This window comes from Loxodonta africana, chromosome 15, assembly GCF_030014295.1.
Source record: "Loxodonta africana isolate mLoxAfr1 chromosome 15, mLoxAfr1.hap2, whole genome shotgun sequence".
Lineage (NCBI taxonomy): Eukaryota > Metazoa > Chordata > Mammalia > Proboscidea > Elephantidae > Loxodonta > Loxodonta africana.
The window spans coordinates 47,012,350-47,032,690 of record NC_087356.1 but is presented as its reverse complement, the minus strand read 5'-3'; the positions used below and the strand labels follow the sequence as shown (position 1 = coordinate 47,032,690).

At 43.6% G+C, this 20,341-nt stretch overlaps 1 protein-coding gene across 1 annotated transcript; it reads left to right on the top strand.

Moving 5' to 3' along the window:
• Positions 1 to 731: 731 nt before the first annotated feature.
• Positions 732 to 16,315, top strand: SLC20A1 (solute carrier family 20 member 1). The gene is made up of 10 exons (XM_003417398.4): positions 732 to 1,442; positions 1,574 to 1,714; positions 1,896 to 1,981; positions 7,045 to 7,141; positions 9,511 to 9,630; positions 12,106 to 12,375; positions 12,485 to 13,046; positions 13,685 to 13,870; positions 14,406 to 14,490; positions 15,402 to 16,315. The coding sequence occupies exons 1-10, from the start codon at positions 1,109 to 1,111 to the stop codon at positions 15,561 to 15,563; spliced, it is 2,043 nt and encodes a 680-aa protein (XP_003417446.2). The 5' UTR covers positions 732 to 1,108; the 3' UTR covers positions 15,564 to 16,315.
• Positions 16,316 to 20,341: the final 4,026 nt, after the last annotated feature.

Sequence of the window (20,341 nt, the reverse complement as noted above, 5' to 3'; positions counted from 1 at the left end):
CCCGGGTGGGCCGCGAGCCCCGCCGAGCCTTTCCTGGTGCCCCCGCGCCGAGCTGTCCACTCGCCGACCGGGGGTGTGCGTGCGTGGCCCAGCCTGTCGCCGCAGCCGGGGCTGCTCGTCTCCCGCTCGGCCCTCGTTTACGCTGGTGAGTGGTGGCGCCGCTTCGGAAAGGGTCTTCTCTCCGGGCCTGCGCGGGCGCCGCGGCCACGGGAGGGTCGGTGTGGGCCGCGCGACCCTTGCCCCGCGCTGCGCCCTCGGTGTCGCTGCGTTCCGCCGCCTGCCCCACCCTCCTCCCGCCCGACCCTCCTCCCGCCCGCCGGCCTTTTTGGCGCTCCCCGGGCGGCGCGCGCGGGAACGGCCCTTTTCCGGTTCGGCGCGGAGAGGGCGGCGGGCGGCTGCGCAGGGGCCGGGGGCCGGGGCTGAGCGCGCGGCCGGGAGGCGCCCGCGCCACGTGCCCGCCGGCCGGGGTGCGCGGTGGACTGGAGCCGGCCGGAATGTGTGCAGGGGATGCCAGTCTCCGGGGCAGTGGGCGGTGGACGCGAGCCGGCCGGGCAGTGAGCAGGGGACGCGAGCCACCCAGGCTGTGCGCAGTGGACGCCAGCCGCCTGGGCTGTTCGCGGTGGATTGGAGCCGGCCGGGCCGTACGCAGTGGACGCGAGCCAGCCTGACAGGGGACGTCAGCAGCCTGGGCTGTGCGCAGTGGACCCGAGCCCGCTGGGTAGTGGGCAGGGGATCCTTGCTGGCCGGGCCGTGTGTGGTGGGCACGACCCGCCCGGGCTGTGCGCAGGGGACGCGAGACGGCCGCCCCAGCGCCGCTATTGTCGTTTCCTCCCCCGCAGGATGAACTTGCGCTCTTGATCTTCTCTGCCATGGAATTCCGCTCCGTGCTTTTAGCCTTCCAGAACCAAAGAAGCCACAGACAACAGATGCCCCTATGCAGCGTATAGCAGTAACTTCCCAGTTCGGTTTCTGTGCCGTCGTTTACAGTATTTAACTTTATATAATATATGTTATTTATTATAGTATTTCCATACCTCATTTTGTGTTTACACATCTTCAAAGCTGCACAGTAATTCACGTATTGATTAAATACCACTACACTCTAAGAATGGCATCTACCATGGCGACGCTGATTACCACTACCGCCACTTCCGGTCCGTTGGTGGACTACCTATGGATGCTTATCCTGGGCTTCATTATTGCCTTTATCTTGGCTTTCTCCGTGGGAGCCAATGATGTAGCAAATTCCTTTGGTACAGCTGTGGGCTCAGGTGTAGTGACCCTGAAGCAAGCCTGCATCCTAGCTAGCATCTTTGAAACTGTGGGCTCTGTCTTACTGGGGGCCAAAGTGAGCGAAACCATCCGGAAGGGCTTGATTGATGTGGAGATGTACAACTCGACCCAGCAGCTGCTGATGGCCGGCTCAGTTAGCGCTATGTTTGGTAAGTTCCTTTTAGTGATGGGGGAGCCGATTTGCAGGATGGGTGGGTGACTGTGTTCTTGTACTTTACCTTTCAGATTTCTCTGTTCACATGAGGGAATTTTGCTGCTTAATAAAACTTGACTGTTTCAGGTTCTGCTGTGTGGCAGCTCGTGGCTTCGTTTTTGAAGCTTCCCATTTCTGGGACCCATTGCATTGTTGGTGCAACCATTGGTTTCTCCCTGGTGGCGAAGGGACAGGAGGGCGTCAAGTGGTCTGAACTGATAAAAATCGGTATGTTTAACTCTAAATGGCTTATTAATTTTTGTTTGTCATGTGTTACCGTGTACATACAGGAGAAGATGGTGTAAAATGGAAGGACACACCTCATAGTGTTGAAAACGAAACATTGAACTGACTTTTTGCCTCCTGATTTGCAGTAGTTGATGGTTTTTCTCAATATGTTCTATTCCAGTGATGTCTTGGTTTGTTTCTCCGCTGCTTTCCGGGATTATGTCTGGAATCTTATTCTTCCTTGTTCGTGCATTCATCCTCTGTAAGGTAATCTTCCTCCTCCCTCATGACCTCCAGTGGGCTACTCATTCGTATTCAAACCGGGGCAGCATTCTTGCAGATGACATTGGTGTGTAGGTGCTGTGGCCTTGGAAGATTAAAAAGTTCTGTGTGCTTCTTGGGTACTATGTTCTCTGAAAGAAGCAAGTTTTCAATACCCAGGAAGGAAAAATTGAATGAGTACTAGGGCCTACCAAGAAAAAGAAGAAACACAAGTGGAGAAATAAGGAAATTTATTTAGAATAACTTTGGCTGTAGGAGCCCTGGTTGCGCACTGGTTAAAACGCTTGGCTGCTAATCAAAAGTTTGGTGGCCGGAACTCACCAGCTGCTCCAAGGGAGAAAGATGTAGCAGTCTACTTCTTAAAATATTTACAGCCTTGGAAAACCCTATGGGGCAATTCTACTGTGCCCAATAGGGTTGCTGTGAGTCCCAGGTGACTCTATGGCAGTGGGTTTGGTTTTGGTTTGGTGTCCAGCTGTGTGCAGATTACTACTTTATCTAAGTTAATATCGAGAACGATTTGAGTTGTAAGTTTGAGGTTACAATGACAGGTCACAGTGTCTCTTGAGGCTTTTTCTAAGCTGCCAGTTAAATGGAGTAGTTTGGGTCTTGACATAGTTCTTTCTACAGTGCTAATTATCATAACCAGTTTATAAGCTTCTAGATGAGGACTCTCCTCACACTGGACTCAACTCCAGTTTCTCAGACGAGAGAAAAAAACAGTAAAGGTAGTCCTCCCCTCCCCCCATCCAGAGAGTCACTTTATTTCCTGTCCATTTGAAAATGTTTTTGAGGGACCTGATCCCATTTCTTTTATCAAGAAGTCTGATACTGACTGCAGAATAAATGTAGACAACAAGGGGTTATGTTGGCATGGGGCTGAGTTACACTAAGACTAAATACTCTTTTCTCAGGAAACAGAGTTGTCCTTTTTCTCAGGGGAATGGCTTTTAACCGGTCCATTGTCAGCTCTTTAAAAAGCTTCTAAACTATGAAATCTGAGTGAGGGGAGATAGGTAGCTTAATCCCAAGGGGTAAAAATGTATTTAGAGCCACTCAACTGGTCTAGTTTTAAGCTTCTCTGGGGAAGGATTTGTACCATGTCTCTGTAGAAATTCTAGAAAAGTGATCATGATCACTATCTCCTATAACCTAAGTCTGACAAAATATAGCAATTTAACTCAAAGATTTGAAACATCTATAACCCATTGTGGTCGAGTCAATTCTGACTCATAGCGACCCTATAGGATAGTAGAACTGCCCCATAGGGTTTCCAATGCTATAATCTTTACAGAAGCAGACTGCTACATCTTTTTCTTGCATAGTGGCTGGTGAATTGAACTGCTGACCTTTTGATGAGCAGCTGAGTGCTTAACCATTGTGCTGTCAGAGTTCCTACTGAAACACCTATAAAACCAAAAAAGACAACAAACTCAATGCCATCGAGTCGAAGTACCCCATAGTTTCTAAGGAGTGCCTGGTGGATTTGAACTGCCGACCTTTGGTTAGCAGCACTTAGCCACCAGGGTTTCTGAAATCTGCTTGACCACAATGGGAAGCATCTATAGGTAGGTATAATTTGACTGATACAGTGTAAACGGTTTACTGGTGTTGACCGACTCAGAAGTTGTGTCTCATTTAGCAAGCAGGTGTGATTAGCACCTGCCTGCCTTCTCCCCCCAACTCTAGCATATGATGATACAGTGTTTGAATTTCAGGCTCACCAGTAGTCAGTGGCCAGATTTTTTAGTGTTTTTACTAGAGCTGCATAGCCCCCTACATGCTAGAGAACCCGGAGAATTAATAGGGTCCTGTGTGGGTGCTTGTCTTAAAAGGGTTTACATTGACTTTGTTGATTATTGGGAGGCAGATTCTTCTGCCTCTGGAGAGGCTTCATGTATATTCCTTCCACAAAACAAACTTGTCTTCTGTCCTGGAGGGAGAATCGTACCATTAGACATCAAGAGGAATTTTTCAGGTCTCCTCCCCACCCCCCGCCAAAAAAACCAAACCTGTTGCCCTCAAGTCAGTTCCAGCTCATAGTTACTCTATCGGACAGAGTGGAATTGCCTCATTCAGTTTCCAAGGAGTGACGGGTGGATTCGAACTGTCGACCTTTTGGTTAGCAGCCAAGTTCTTAACCGCTATGCCACCAGGGCTCCTTCAGGTGCCCAGAACCTCTCATTTGAGGGATACAGTCCCCAGTTATTGAGAGCTTAAGTTAGATATGTTAATGTGGATTTTAACTCTACGTTCCTTATGTGGGTGTGAGGGGTGAGCGTGATCAGGAACGACAGCAAGAGTGTTTCAAACAATACTGGCTTTGAGGGTCTTCCATACCCACCGCCCCGTGTGTGTACGTGCACACACCAGTCCCTTAGTAACATGAGGGATTTGGAGGTGATGAGTGAATATTTATGGTTACCGTTAGGTTTTAAAATTGCTGAAAAAAATCCTTAGACTGATAAGCTTTTTGGGGTCTTGTGATAAGATCTGAATATTTGACTATAAGATACTGCTCAACTCTTTTTAGCTTCTGTTTCGGAAATTAAGATTAAAATTGCTTTTTGAAAAATTTCTATTTTCTGAATGTCTCTGTTCCAGAGATACCAGGTTATTTAGTAGGAAAAAGCAGAATGAAGGTGGGGTAATTCTGTTAAGGATTGTTGTGGCATTAAACAGAAGGAATAGAGGAAGAGGAAAGTTTTCCTTTTGAGTATTTAAGTTCTGGTCAAGAACGTGGACCATCACGCGTTCTCCCGTTTGTCAGGAATCATATTAAATATGTCTAGAACAGCTTTTAAAACGTAACAGAACTTTTCTTTAGACTAAACCTTCTGGAACATGCAGTATGTGAAAAATGAACTACTGTGGCTGAAAATGGGGAGTATTAAGCCCTCCTTTCTTAGAGTGTATAACTGGACGGTGAGGTATAAATCCATTATTCCCAGGCACAGCTTTAAGTGTGTGTTAGATGGGGCATACGGTGAGGAAAACAATGTCATGAAACTGGTAGCCCTAGTTACCTCTTGGGAGTGACTGGAAGGCTGGGGAAGGTAGAGAGGAGAGAAGTTTTCATGTTAAACGTTACTTCTTCTCAACTCTGACCAGTTACAGTTTGGTTTGTAGATACCGTATTACCAAATAGTCTTTGACAATCTGTTAAGAGAAGTCCCTACGTAATGTATATAGAACCCTAATGGGCTTGAGTCTTTTTTTTTTTTTTTAGTACGGGGGGTGTCAGGTCTCTTGGGAGAAGCCCTGGTGGTTAAGTGCTCAGCTGCTATCTGAAAGGTTGGCAGTTTGAACCCACCAGCTGCTCCATGAGAGAAAAACCTGGTATCTGTTCTGTAAAGAGTACAGCCTTGGAAACTGTATGGGATGGTTCTAGTCTGTCCTGTAGGGTTGCGAAGGGTCAGAATTGACTCCAAGGCGATGGGGTTTGGTTTAGGCCTCTTGGAGAACTTTTTTAAAGGTGTGGATAGTCCTTAGAAGAAAAAAAAAAGTTCATAACCTTACTGACTGCCTTCAGTGTGTGACTAACACTGGTACGTTATTCAGAGGTGCTTAACAGTTCCTAGGTTCTGTAATTTATTCTTGGGTCTGTTTCGGAGGTTTCGCTATCTGTTCTTTTAAGTAATGGATAAACCAAAAACAATGGATAGTGGAGTTAACATTCAGAGTGGTTGTGTTCACTGAGGCCCATTGATTTGGAATGGCATCCTTACTACACAAATGGGTTTATGTCTGAGCTTTTCTGTTTCATTGATCTTAAGCCACTACTCATTCTGCTCAGTGTACTGATGATTCTTACCAGAAGCTTTAGAGTCACTTTAGGGTCTTTTTGTTTTGTCTCCCCCGTCTCCCCCTCTGCCTAATACTCCATTGGAAATGTGATTAAGATTATATTGAATCTTTAGGCTAACATTTTTAAAATTGAGCCTTCTGATTTATGTATTTATTTAGGTTTGTGCTCCCATTCTTGAAGTGTTCGACTTGAGTGTTTTCTGTAGAATTAACATACATTCCTTGTGAGTGGAACTCCTCTCATTTCCAGTCACACTGGCCTCCTTTGTGCTGTTAAAGTTTTTTGCCTCACGGGCTTTGTATTTGCTAATACCTGTGTCTGGAATAATTAGCCAGGTGACTTGCTCCTTCCTAGCCCCTGGTTATTTACACCATTGTTGGCTGACTACATTCTTGTCTTTTCTCAGGTGACACTTACTCCCTGACCTCCCTGGACTAAAATATGCCCCTCCTGTGATCACTGTCCGCTCAGCCTTCTTAGCTTTTTTTATAGCGCTTGTCAGTGCTTGACATTATTCCATACTCAAGTACAAATGTTAGTTCTGTGAGCCAGGAACCTTGTGCCACTTACTCCTGTATTCCAGTGCCCAGAATAGTCCTTGGGAGATAGTCGGATGAATGGATGGACTGCACGGTTGACTTGTACCTTAGCACTTCAGTAGAACATTATGGTGTATTTGTCTGTGGAGTGGTTGTTGCAAGTGTGTTCTACTACATGTTTTATTTTTAAGGAATCTCTGAAGGTATCAGCTCAGATAAAGCAGTGTCCTGACAGCTGATGGTCTGTATAGTGACATTTGTTACAGAAGTGTAGTTCACCTTGAGCTGTGTGCTCAGACTTCGTAAGGAGAGTTTTGAGATGACATCTGGACTTTCAGGTACCCTAAGAATGTGGGTATTGAAAAGCGATTATTCTGGATTTTATCAGTCACTGTTATAGGTAGGTAGCTTTATTATTAAGGTAGCAAATAAATAAACAAAAAGGAAAGAAAGCAAGAATGACATGATGTACTGCAGGACCCAAACACAACTGTGTCAACTTAAATTCAGGTAGGAGATGGGGTTGGCCTTGAGGGGGGAGACTTCCAGGAGCATTGGCAGGAAAAAGCCCCATCACCCTTGGAAACTGCTGTGGAGGGACACTGGTGCTATAATTCCCGAACCCGCTCTGTTAGAAGGTTTTGTAGAAATGGGTTAGCTTTTACAGCTTCTAATGTGTTGATCTGAATGGTGTTTTACAGGCAGATCCAGTTCCTAATGGTTTGAGAGCTTTGCCAGTTTTCTATGCCTGCACAGTTGGAATAAACCTTTTTTCCATCATGTATACTGGAGCACCCTGTAAGTAAATACTAAAATATTTAAATGTAAATTTCAAGTTGTTTGCAAAACTTGCATTAAATGCCCAATTTACCCCTTTTTGCTTTACAGGGCTGAAATCTCCTAGAAGGTGGCTGGCCTGCGCCCATTTCAGAAGGCTGCAGGCTAGTGTATGCTGAGTTAACCTAGATAGGTTTTCAACCAAAGAGACCTGCTCAGATTCTAAATCACTACAGACCTTTCCTCTTTAGTCTTCACAGGATCTTCTCCCTCCCCTTCTCCTGTCTGTGCTAAAAATGCTGGAATTGATGTTGACCTCGACTACTGAAGAGTCATTAGTAATATTTGGTCTTCAACAGTCAGTCATTTAGGACTGATTGGCTGGATATTCTCATTTTTCTCTTCCAAATGGAGCTACTTTTGTTTCTGAGTACTAAATTTACTCCCTGAATCTGCTTGAATGAGAAGAGTTGGCATGTTTAACAACTGGCCTAAGTGCACTTGGAAGAAGAATTCATGCAGCTAAGAGGAAAAAATTTGTGAGAATGTAAAGATCGAAATGTTATTTACTTTTACGTTGGGACTAAGGCAAAGCATGGATTAAATCACAGCTATATACGTGTAACTTAACAACTGCAAAAGACCGAGAATTTGTAGCTTGGCAGGCAGGACAGAGCACATGCTTTAGACCACCCATACTGTCTAGGCTCATTTGGTGTGATTGTCACTGGCTGTCAATCTTTTGCCTGTGACCCACTGGAAGAAATGCAGTGTGGCCCAGGCACACACGCATTCTGTAGAGAGAGAGAGATAAACGGGATAGCATTATGAATCTACGTACTATGTATGATGCACTCATATTTTCACATATACTGTTTTTTTAAATCTGGTTGTGGCCCACTAAATTGATTTTTTTTTTTTTCCCTAATGGGTTGTGATTTGCTTCTTCAACCACATGTAAGTAATGTAACTGGCCAAAAATGGAATTAGCTAAGTAATTTTAACCTTGCCTTTATTCTTGGAATAAATCAAGAAAAATGAAGCACTTTATGAGACTACTGATCTCATGTTAAGGGATACCAGACTCCTTATTCTAAATGGTGCATGTGAAGAAAAACTTGTTCCGCTTAAAACTGTGTTCTTGATAAACAAGAAGAATCTCCATGAAACTCTAAGCACATTTGGTAGTAGCTTATGTGGCAAGGCTTATAGTTCAGCGCAATTAAAAACCAAATTTTCAATCATTTTTGAAAATGGGAACTTTGACATTTTTTTCCTTTCCTTTGTGGATCATTTACCAGAAACACCAGTGTCTTTGTTTCCCCTTTTTGGCTTTTGAAAGTAGGCAGATTGCACTTGGACAGGCAATGACTAGATCTCATGTACAGCTTAGTCTCTGACTTGCAGTGTGATGAGATTGAGAGCAGAGACTAAGGTGAAAAGACCTGTGGTCACTGTAGACCTTCAGGCTAAGAAGAGGCCGCAGTTTGTCTGATTTTCAAAGACTGATCATTGGACAATAGAATTTCCATTTTTTCAGTAATTTAATTCCTGATAAGCAAAGTAACCACAAGTAACTAAGCTGTTCTTAGATAGAACTACAGATCGTGGTAATGTCTTTTAGGCTTGATTGGACTGTGTAGTGCTTTGATTCTGCGTTCAGTGCAGGTTAGTGATTTGGAGTTATTAACATTAAAGTGACAGGTGGATAATGACTAATTAGCCATCTCTGAGCCATGTGAAAAGTATTGGTAGGCAAGTCTCTTAAGATCTGGGTTGTTTGTGAATTTACTACCAAACTATTTTCCTTTTGCGAAAGAGCTCTTGAGGGTAATCTTATCTGTTGATAGACAACATTCCACTTTTCTTTCTTGGTTTGGTAATACTTCCAAAGAGACAACCTTGTTAAAATATTTTACTGACAGCTAGTATGGATGAGGTAACTTTTCTACAGAGAATTTCAGCAGCTCGACAAATGTGACTCCTTCCTTTTTAATATTAAAATGAATCTGTGTGTAAACGTAGTGAATGGCAGCCAACTTCAGGAGGCCGATGAGTGGAATAGCTAGTTTGCAAGTCCTCAAAGTACAGTAATCCTTAGTGTCTTACAAAGTGAAGGAAAAAAACTAGAGTGTGAAGGAGCTTAGGAAATTTCAGTCTTACAAGTGTTTTGAGTGTGGATTTAAGGTAACTATAGGATTTTTCTCACAAATTGAAAGCTGACTTATTTTTATAGCTGTTAGCACAGTAAACTCTGGAACTACAGGTGGTAGCAGCTGTAAAAGGTGATGGGCTGGCTTGGGGAACCCCTCAGAGACCCAGAGGGTTTACACATTATTGCAGGGGGCTGTTGCCCTGGGGTTTTCAAGATGCACCATTTTATCTCCTAGTGCTGGGCTTTGACAAACTTCCTCTGTGGGGTACCATCCTCATCTCGGTGGGCTGTGCAGTTTTCTGTGCCCTTATCGTCTGGTTCTTTGTATGTCCCAGGATGAAGAGAAAAATTGAACGTAAGTAACTGTGTGTGGCAGAAAAATGTAACTCATAATGTACTTATTTCTGTTTGTTTGGTCACCTGTAAAAGCCCTCTATTTGGATAAGTTGGCAATGTAAGAAATTTTCAGTAGATATGGATGTGTTGCCCAAACCATATGTTTTTGTGGCATGAGTCAAGGTCTACTTGACCTGTGCTGTAATCTATTTTCCTACTGTACCTGGATCAGTTGCAGTGACATGATAGATGAATATAGAGAAGTTGTAGTCTATGTTAATTGAAAAGTATGCAGATACCATAATGAAAAATTAAGAGGTAAGTACAAAATATTTTTGTAGAAGAAATATTTGCCTCATCTGCTTATATGTAGTTCTCAGTGTATAACTTCAGATTCAGACATGCAAAGCTAAGTATAATGTGTATGTCTGACTTAAAAAAAAAAAACCAAACTTGTTGCTATCAAGTTGATTGTGACTCATAGCACTCTTACAGGACAGAGTAGAACTGCCCCATAGGGTTCCTAGGAGCAGCTGGTGGGTTCAAACTGCCAACCTTTTGGTTAGCAGCCAAATGCCGAAACCACTGTGCCCCAGGGCTCCATATATGACCTTAGATTTGGTTAATTTTCAGAGGTTAATAACTCAGGTTAATATAAATTCTAGAGGTAAACATTTTTAATTGGTGTGTGAGGGAATCATTTCGGCCATTACTATACATATTGTATAATTAATGCTGACTAGGTTCTGATACTGTCGGTTCTCTCACTTCAACCTTGTGTTCATCTTCTTAGTGGCTGAGATCTCTTCACATAACCTTTATCTGCCCTTTTCATCTATGCAGATGCTTAAGGTAGTGATTTAAAGTTTGTTCTTTACATGGAAGGAACTGGACAGTGGGTAGGAGAGAGATGCTGATGAAGAGTGAGCTACTTGTATCAGGTGGACACTTGAGACTGTGTTGGCATCTCCTGTCTGGAGGGGAGATGGGAGGGTAGAGAGGGTTAGAAGCTGGCAAATTTGTCACGAAAGCAGAGACTGGAAGAGCTGACTCATTAGGGGGAGAATAAGTGGGAGTATGGAGTAAGGTGTATATAAGCTTATGTGTGACAGACTGACTTGATTTGTAAACCTTCACTTAAAGCTTAATAAAAATTATTTAAAAAAAAAAAAAGGTCTTTAGAAGCAGCGTCACTGCAGCTGGACGGAATGGCCTGGGTGAGGCTGTGTGCTAGCCTGGCTATGCTGAACACGTGTTTAGTGGGAATCAGGCTTTCCAGACTTCCTGACCTCGTTTTTTACCTCAGTGTGAGAGAAGAGAAATCTTGCTAGATGCGTAACTGCAGTAGCTGAAGGAGTGGATTAAAGTACGGAGCATTGACATGGTAGGCAGGAAACGTTTCTACCCGGCCATGGAACTTAGAACCATGAGGCTTCTGAGATATAGGCTTAATCTCTGAAAACAGAGGGTAAAGTTGTCATTTCTAGGTGGCCTGCATTGAACTGTTGCTTTGCTTGGACTCTTGGGCCGAAATTTGGAGGATTCCTTTTCTAAGGTATGAACTAGGTGTAGTCCAATACTGAAGGGACTGGCAGGGAGCTAAGATTGGTAGGTGTCTTAGTTATCTAATGCAGCTATAACAGAGATGCTACAGGGAGGTGGCTTTAACAAACATTTATTTTCTTACAGCTTAGGAGGCCAGAAGTCTGAATTCAGGGCTCCAGCTCTAGGGGAAGGATTTTTTCTGGGGGAAGGTTCTCCTGTCTTCAGCTTCTTTGGCTTGGTTTCTTGGTGATCTTCATGTGGCATGGCATCTGTCTTCCCCATCTCTGCCTGCTTGCTTAAACTGCTTTTTTCTGTCTCAAAAGAGATTGATTCAAGGCATGCCCTACAGTAATGCTGCCGTACAACAAAGAAAACTGTTTCCATGTTTGTTAACAAAGAAAACTCATTCCCAGATGGGATTATAACCACAGGCATATTTTTTGTGGGTCATAATTCAGTCCATGGAGCCCTGGTGGTGCAGTGGTTAAGAGCTCGGCTGCTAACCAAAAGGTCAGTGGTTGGAATCCACCAGCTGTTCCTTGGAAACCCTGTTGGGGCAGTTCTACTCTTTCTGGGTTGCTGTGAGTTGGAATTGACTTAACTGCAATGGGTTTGGTTTGAGTTTTTAATTCAATCCATAAAAGCAGGGCTGTAAAAATAATAATAATAATAAAGGACAAGATTATGTGACAGAGTTTAGAAACCTAAAAGATTTGCTTTCTGGCCCTTTGCAGAAGAAGTTGGTCAACTCCTTGGGAGTTCTGCATTGCTGGTTTGTTCTTGGGTGTAGGATGCGTTGTTGACAAAGCAGATGGGGAAGTCATCCTCGATTGTAACTGCAATTTATGTGTGTTCTTACTGCGATGTGGATTCTTTGGGGGTGGGGAAAGGGCGCTGTACAAGAAGTCAGTGTGGTCAAACCCAAACTAAAATACCCCTTCTTTTCTAGGAGAAATAAAGTCCAGTCCTTCTGAAAGCCCCTTGATGGAAAAAAAGAACAGCTTGAAAGAAGACCATGAAGAAACAAAGTTGTCTCTTGCTGATATTGAAAGTAGAAGTCCTGTTTCTGACGTGGGGTCGGCCACTGTGCCCCTCCAGGCTGTGGTGGAGGAGAGGACGGTCTCATTCAAGCTTGGAGACTTGGAGGAAGCTCCAGAGCGAGAGAGGCTTCCTAGCATGGAGCTGAAAGAGGAAACCAGCATAGATAGTGCCATGAATGGTGAGTTGAAATTCCATGATTGGGGGGATGGAGTTGTTTCTCTTTGTTACTCGTGGTGGTGAAGGAACTTACTGTTTTGATCTTGATGTTCGCTTTTTGGTCTGGGTAGGTGCAGTGCAGTTGCCTAATGGGAACCTTGTTCAGTTCAGTCAAGCAGTCAGCAACCAGATGAACTCCAGCGGTCACTATCAGTATCACACCGTGCATAAAGATTCTGGCTTGTACAAAGAGCTTCTCCATAAATTACATCTAGCCAAGGTGGGAGACTGCATGGGAGACTCCGGTGACAAACCCTTGAGGCGCAATAATAGCTATACTTCCTATACTATGGCAATTTGTGGCATGCCTCTGGATTCATTCCGTGCCAAAGAAGGTGAACAAAAAGGCGAAGAGATGGAGAAGCTGACATGGCCTGGTGCAGACACCAAGAAGCGAATTCGCATGGATAGTTACACCAGTTACTGCAATGCAGTGTCTGATATTCACTCTGCATCTGAGATGGACGTGAGTGTCAAGGGAGAAATGGGCCTGGGCGACAGAAAAGGAAGTAGTGGCTCTCTAGAAGAAGAGTGGTATGACCAAGATAAACCAGAAGTGTCACTCCTCTTCCAGTTCCTGCAGATCCTCACGGCCTGCTTCGGGTCGTTTGCCCATGGCGGCAACGACGTGAGGTTAGTACACATTGAATTGTAGCATTGCTTTCTCTGTTTTTAAAGTGTCTTATCCTCTTTATAAGGCCCTCGCAGGGGCCACAGTGGCAGTGGTACCTGTGCCATCCAGAGGACACTGAATAATCCAGATGGAGTGAGGTAATAGCAGTTACTGACTTAATACAGGCAGTAAAATCTTAGCCTTCAGGGAGGCTACAAAGGATGTTCTTCACTTTGTTTCTGCAGATGACAAACAGATGTCTTTTACAGAAAAGCCTTTTTGTCTATCGAGGTGGGGACGAGCTCCTTGACAGTAAATAGTGCGACGTAAGATGAAAACTTAAAACCACTGCCCTGTAGGATGAATTTGTATGTTGTTAGCCTTAGTTCCTTAGCTCTGCAGTTTATAAACTGGAACCCGAGAGTTGTTCTAGGCCCTTTGCAGAAGGAGCGGTGACCAAATGTGTGGTCCTCCCCCACATCAGAGCAGCTCATGTTTTTTCTGTTGTGTATGTTGAGGTTCCATACATTTCCTTTGGAAAAAGACTCATTTGCTAAATGATCCTGAAAACTGTGCTTTAAAAACTCTGGTATGTTCAGCACGTCGGATCTTGCTAGTTCTGCCTGAAAAGCCATCTTTGCCCTCGTTTTTCTTCCAGCAATGCCATTGGTCCTCTGGTTGCTTTGTATCTGGTTTATGATACGGGAGATGTGTCTTCAAAAATAGCAACACCAATATGGCTTCTACTCTATGGTGGTGTTGGAATCTGTATTGGCCTCTGGGTCTGGGGAAGGAGAGTTATCCAGACCATGGGAAAAGATCTGACACCAATCACCCCCTCTAGGTGAGTTGTTGAAGCAGGACTTAGCGTAATACTCATTTTTCATAAGAGATTATGTAATATTACACAGTGCCAACACATAAATCATTTTTAGTTAAAGTAACCAAGTTTGCTGATGCAGAGTTTTTAAATTATACTTACTGTATGGCCCTTAAATATAATTTTGTTTAAACATTTATCCATTCAGCTTCAGTGTTCTGTTAACCAGATAACTTTTTGAGAAAGACTTGTGTGTTAGAAGGGAAGAGCTATGAATACTTGGCTAAGACTGATGATTACCAAATTCTTCAAAGTAAAAGCGAAGACAGATTTAATACTGGACTTCCAGAAGAACTTAAAACCTCAATTAAACGCAGAGGAGAGGGGAAAGAGGGGGAGTCAGTCCCATGGCCCAGTTTAGACTTCAGGGGTTAGAGCAAATAAAGATGCCAGTGGAAGTTTTGTCACCAAGTAGAGCAAAAGCAAGATCGTTTTAATTTGAAGTGTTAGCGGATCAAAAAATCAAACTAAAGTATTCGCTATTTTTTTGTGTCTACAGCGGCTTCAGTATTGAACTGGCATCTGCCCTCACTGTGGTAATTGCATCAAATATTGGCCTTCCCATCAGTACAACACATTGTAAAGTAAGTTTAAAGTAAATGTAGTGTGTCTGACAAATGGGTCTAGTGATGTGCAGGCTTTACTTCTCTGGTACATTGAGAAAGTTTTAGGCAGTAGGAGTCTTCAAGAGTCCACAAGGTTAGGGCAGCTGAATCCAAGAATGTAAAAGCTTACATTTTATAATTTTTGTGTCTGCTCATTTAAGCAATTAATGTGTACTCTTCTAAAATAGTGTAGAAGTCTTTTTCCATTATACAGAGCTAGCTATAATTTCTGGCTTTTTACAGTTGCTTTGTAATTTTTTTGCTCTCAAGTCAATTCTGCTTGGCACTGTTAAGTGCCCTTTTTCAGGAAGCCATTCAGAATAGTTTGGGTGTGGTAATAAACCAGCCAGCTTTTTATAGTTCTGGCTCTGTGAGTTGTTGCTGCCATTTGTGGTGGCTAAAGCCTTGGTTTTGCAAGTCTGGACTTTTGGATGGGCAGTTATTTACAGAAAGCACATGTTTGACATTGCCTTCAGGAAATTCAAGTTCGGCCCATCAGGGAGTCTGATGAGTCATCCTTTTTCTGCCAGAATCTCTCTCCAGGTGATCAGCTGTTAGGTCTAATAGCAGCCTCCTGCTAGAATGATCTTTGGAAAACAAAAAATTTTAAATAATTTAATTTATTAAGAAATCAGTAGTTATTAAGAAATTCCAGGAGGGGAGAAAGGAAGTGTTTTTCTCGTGTCGTCTTACCGTTGTTAGCACAGATGTGTAATGACTGATTCTTATGGTGTCTTCATCTTTCCAGGAGTCATCTTCTTAAGCTGTCACAACCAGTTTTCATGGAATCAGTCTTGTTTAGTAGTCTGGGGCTCCTTGTTTAAACAGCTTCGTGTTTACCAAAATGTCATTGGCACTTTAGGAACCATTTTCCTTGTATCTTTTTGTAGGTGGGCTCTGTTGTATCCGTTGGCTGGCTCCGATCTAAGAAGGCTGTTGATTGGCGACTCTTCCGCAACATTTTTATGGCCTGGTTTGTGACAGTCCCCATTTCGGGAGTTATCAGTGCTGCTATCATGGCAGTCTTCAAATATGTCATCCTCAGAGTGTGAAGTTGTTTGGGATTAAAATTTGTCAGTGTTTGGGTCCACCTTACGCATTCCTGCTCCCTTGAAGAATGACTGCAGTGTTACAGAAGACTGGCGGGGAGCTCTGGGAGGGAGGTGTTATTGTGCTATAATTGCTTTTGTGCTAAATATGACTTGTCTCAAAATTAGCTATGTAAAATAGCCACGTTTCCACCGGCTGCTGTCGAAGTCCCGTTTCCTTCTGGGCTGTGGATTCCTGTACATATTTCTCTACTTTTTGTATCAGGCTTCAATTCCATTATGTTCTAATGTTAAAAAAGAAAAAAAAAAATCACAAGTTAACTTCAGAGACAGCAACCATTCAGAGCCGTTTGACAGCCTGTGCTCTGCTTTGTTGATTTCACCAGCTTCTGCCCTAATGCGCACAGGGATTTAACAACACAAGCTTAAACTGAAGCGCCCCTTGTAGTCTCTTAAAACAAATCGTCATTCGTGCTCTGCCCTCCTGTCAGAGTAGGGGCAGGTTCTGTTGGCATACGTGGGAACTTCTAGAGGGATGAGGTTCTTTGGACACAGTGAAAATTTAAGTTAGTAGTAACTTTAAGAAGAAGTAGGAAGACAAAGACTTCCGGAATCTTGGTTATTTCTTTAAGATTTTTGGCAGCTGGGATGGATGAATGAAGTGGGATGTGAATTTCGGCAAGTTAAATGGGACAGCCTTCCATGTTCATCTGTCTACCTCTTAACTGAATAAAAAGCCTACAGTTTTTAGAGAATTTGTTGTCGTGGTTTTTGTTCATGTGTTGTATGTGGAATCGTCTGGGTTCCGGATCAGAGAGCTGTGCATTCCAGAGAGGGGAAGATCTAAGTGAGCGCTGCCACTCATCTTCAGGCCGCTGGTTCCCACTCTTGTTAGGTACCTTGGGGTTCCTGAAGTTTTCTCTGTACGTTCCAACACGGATGACGTGACTTCACGCGGATCATTACTGTGTACAGTTTGGCATTTTCCCTTTTATAGTTCAGCTTGGACATTTTCACGTTAGCACATTATAAATCTACTCAGTTTTTAACAGTTGCAAGGTTTTCCGTTTGACTTGTTAGTTGCTGTCGAGTCTGCACCAGCTCATAGTGACCCCAAGTGTGCAGGGCAGAACTGCTGTATAGGATTTTCAAGGCTGTGACCTTTCAGAAGCAGCCCTTCAGGCCTGTCTTCTGAGGCTCCTCACCATCAACCTTTGAGTAGTCCAGTGCTTAACTGATAGCACCACCCGGGGACTCTGTATGACTAGCCAGACCCTTACTTAGGTTTTCTCAAGCTTTTGCTCTTACAAAGAACGTGAAAGTGAGTGAGTGTGCGTGTGGCAGTGTGGCAGCTTCATTTGAAAATTTTGAGGGTTAAGGTCTTAAGTCTTGACCCATTATCCTTTTTTTTTGCCTGTGATCAGAATGGTTAAATGAAAGCGTGCATTTCTTTGCAAGCTGGGTTAACGGTTCCTGTCCTGAGAGCTGTAGGATGATGCTCTTGAGTTTTTTGTCAGGGACTGAGTTGATTTACAGAGTTTTAAATGCCAGCATTAAGAACATAACGAGGAGAAGGCTATGCCTAGCTTTACCTGTGCCTGAGAAGGATCAGACTGCTTTTTGGGTCTGCACTGTTGAGTCCTGCTAGTTTTTGGACTCGCTGAGTGGTTTTCAATAAATTTTATGTCAGGCACTGTTAGTGAGCCTTTTTATAGGCACTTTAATCCTCATGCCCTTTTACAGTAGGTCTTAGAAATGATGAAACGGGCCTAGAGAACTAACTTCCCAAATATTGTATGTTAGCAGACTGTGGACATTAGTTGTAGCCTTTGGGGCCAGCTAAAAATAGCATAAGACTTCTTTTTTGAGGGAGGAAGGGGCTGTGGTAAGGGAACTTAGCCTTAAGCCTTGCACTGAAGCTTCAGGAGGAGACCCTCTGTTCTGGTACTGGCATATCAGCTCTTGGCTGGTGCATGACCTCAGAGAGTCCCAGGTGCTGTCAGAGCCCTGAGATTAAATGGAGACTGGTGATCTCAACATTCCTCCCTTGGTTCAGAAGAGGACAGCTGAGAAAACAGACAAAGCAAGTTCCTGTCTAGGAAGAGGCAGCTAGACCCGGAGAAGAGAAAAGCCAGATAGCTAGAAAGAGACCAGAGGGGAGGCTATTACCATAGTAATGTATGTGGAATGATATAGATTCCTGGGCTCCAGAGCAAGGAGACATGCTGGTGAGAACCCTGGCCTGTTTTTCTTGGGTGTAGGTGTCCTTTCTTAATAGTTTTTTTAATTAAAGTTGTATGTATGCATGTTGAAGAATTAGATGTTTCAATAGCTTGTAATGAAAACGGGTGTACACCATTTTCCCCTTTCCAGAAGCAACCGTTTTCAGTTCTTTTGGTATTGACTTTTGTGTATCTAAATAATAGGCTTGTATTACTACTTCTGTGTTTTGGCATTAGCTCTTGACTTCTGTCATGGATTAAATTGTGTCCCCCCAAAATATGTGTCAACTTGGCTGAACCATGATTCTCAGTATTACGTGATTGTCCACCATTCTGTCATCTGATGTGATTTTCCTATGTGCTGTGAATCCTACCTGTACGATGTTAATGAGCAAGGACTCAGTCTACAAGAATAGGTTGTGTCTTAAGTTGATCTCTTCTGAGATATAAAAGAAAGCAGAGAGATGTGGACCTCATCACCACCAGCAAGAAGAGCCAGGAGCATGTGTCCTTTGGACCTGGGGTCCCTGTGCTGCAAAGCTCCTAGACCAGGGGAAAAGATTAATGATAAGGACCTTCCTCCAGAACCGACAGAGAAAGACTTCCCCTGCTGCTGGCATCCTACATTTGGATTTCTAGCCTCTTAAACTGTGAGAGAATAGATTTGTTTGTTAAAGCCATCCAATTGTGGTATTTCTGTTATCTTAGCACTAGATGACTAAGACAACTTCCCATAGTGGAAAATGATGTTAAATTCCAGTCATCAACTACCATACACAGACTCTTCCTAATCTCCCACTTTCACGATATAATTTTGATGAGATTGGTACTAAGAGTATTTTAAAAATACTGCTGAGCTGCTGAGTCTTTAAATACATCATGACCACTATTCCTGTATGACTTTTTGTTTTCCCCGAATAAGTTCTTTTTTTTTAATTTTTATTGTGCTTTAAGTGAAAGTTTACAAATCAAGCTGGACTCTCATTCAAAAATTTATAGACGGCTTCTTACATACTCCTAATTGCTGTCCCCGTAATGAGGCAGCACACTTCTTCCGTCCTCTATTTATCCTCAAGTCCTTTCTGCCAGCCTTCTGACCCCCTCTACCGTCTCATCTCCCCTTCAGACAGGAGATGCCAGCACAGTCTCATGTGTCTACTTGATCCAGGAAGCTCATTCTTCACCAGTATCATTGTCAATATCCTAGAGTTTAGTCCAGTCCCTGTCTGAAGAGTTAACTTTAGGAATGGTTGCTGTCTTGGGTTAACAGAAGGCCTGGGGACCATGACCTCCGGGGTCCTTCTAGTCTCAATCAGACCATAAGTCTGGTCTTTTTACGAGAATTTGGCGTCTGCATCCCACTGCTCTCCTGCTCCCTCAGGGGTTCTTCGTTGTGTTCCCTGACAAGGCAGTCATCATTTGTAGCTGGGCACCATCTAGTTCTTCTGGTCTCAGGCTGATGTAGTTTCTGGTTTATGTGGCCTTTTCTGTCTCTTGGGCTCATGATTACCCTGTGCCTTTGTTGTTCTTCATTCTCCTTTGATCCAGGTAGATTGAGACCAATTGATGCATCTTAGATGGCCGCTCGCTAGTGTTTAAGACCCCAGACGCCGCTCTTCAAAGTGGGATGCAGAATGTTTTCTTAATAGATTTTATTATGCCAATTGACTTAGATGTCCCCTGAAACCATGGTCCCATACCCCCACCCCTCCTACGCTGGCCTTCAAAGCATTCAATTTATCCAGGAAACTTCTTTGCTTTTGGTTTAGTCCAGTTGTGCTGACCTCTTCTATATTGTGTGCTATCTTTCCCTTCACCTAAAATAGTTCTTATCTACTATCTAATTAGTAAAAACCACTCTCCCTGCCTCCTTAAGTTGTCTTTTTTTAAATTTAATTTTAATTGCATTTTAGGTGAAAATTTACAGCACAGATTAGTTTTCCATTCAAAAACTTACACACAAATTGTTTTGTGACATTGGTTGCAATCCCCGCAATGTGTCAGCACTCTCCCCCTTTCCCTTTCCAGGTTCCTTGTGTCCGTTAGTCCAGTTTTCCTGCCCCTTCCTGCCTTCTCATCTTTGCTTTTGGGCAGGTGTTCCTGTTAAGTCTCTTCTCTTGAATAAACTAAGCAGCATGTCCTCATGTGTAGTGGTGGTGTTTTACAGGGCTGTCTAATCTTTGGCTGAAAGGTAGACTTCGGGAGTAACTTCGGTTCTGAGTTAGCAGGGTGTCCAGGGGCCATAGTTTTGGGGGTTCCTCCAGTCTCTGTTAGACCAGTAAGTCTGGTCTTTTTTTTTGTGAATTTGGGTTTTGTTCCATATTTTTCTCCTGCTCTGTCTGGGAACCTCTGTTGTGATCCCTGTCAGAGCTGTCCTTGGTGGTAGCCAGGCACCATCTAGTTCTTTTGGGCTCAGCTGGCAAAGGCTGTGGTTCAGATGGTCCATTAATCCTTCAGACTAATATTTTCCTTGTGTCTTTGGTTTTCTTCATTCTCCTTTGCTCCGAATGTGATGGGACCGATAGATGTACCTTAGGTGGCCGCTCGCAAGCTTTTAAG

Coding starts and splice junctions, on each gene's coding strand:
- SLC20A1 (XM_003417398.4), top strand. CDS start 1,109: ATGGCATCTACCATGGCGACGCTGATTACCACTACCGCCACTTCCGGT. Junction 1,443..1,573: donor CTCAGTTAGCGCTATGTTTG/GTAAGTTCCTTT, acceptor TGACTGTTTCAG/GTTCTGCTGTGTGGCAGCTC. Junction 14,491..15,401: donor TCAGTACAACACATTGTAAA/GTAAGTTTAAAG, acceptor ATCTTTTTGTAG/GTGGGCTCTGTTGTATCCGT.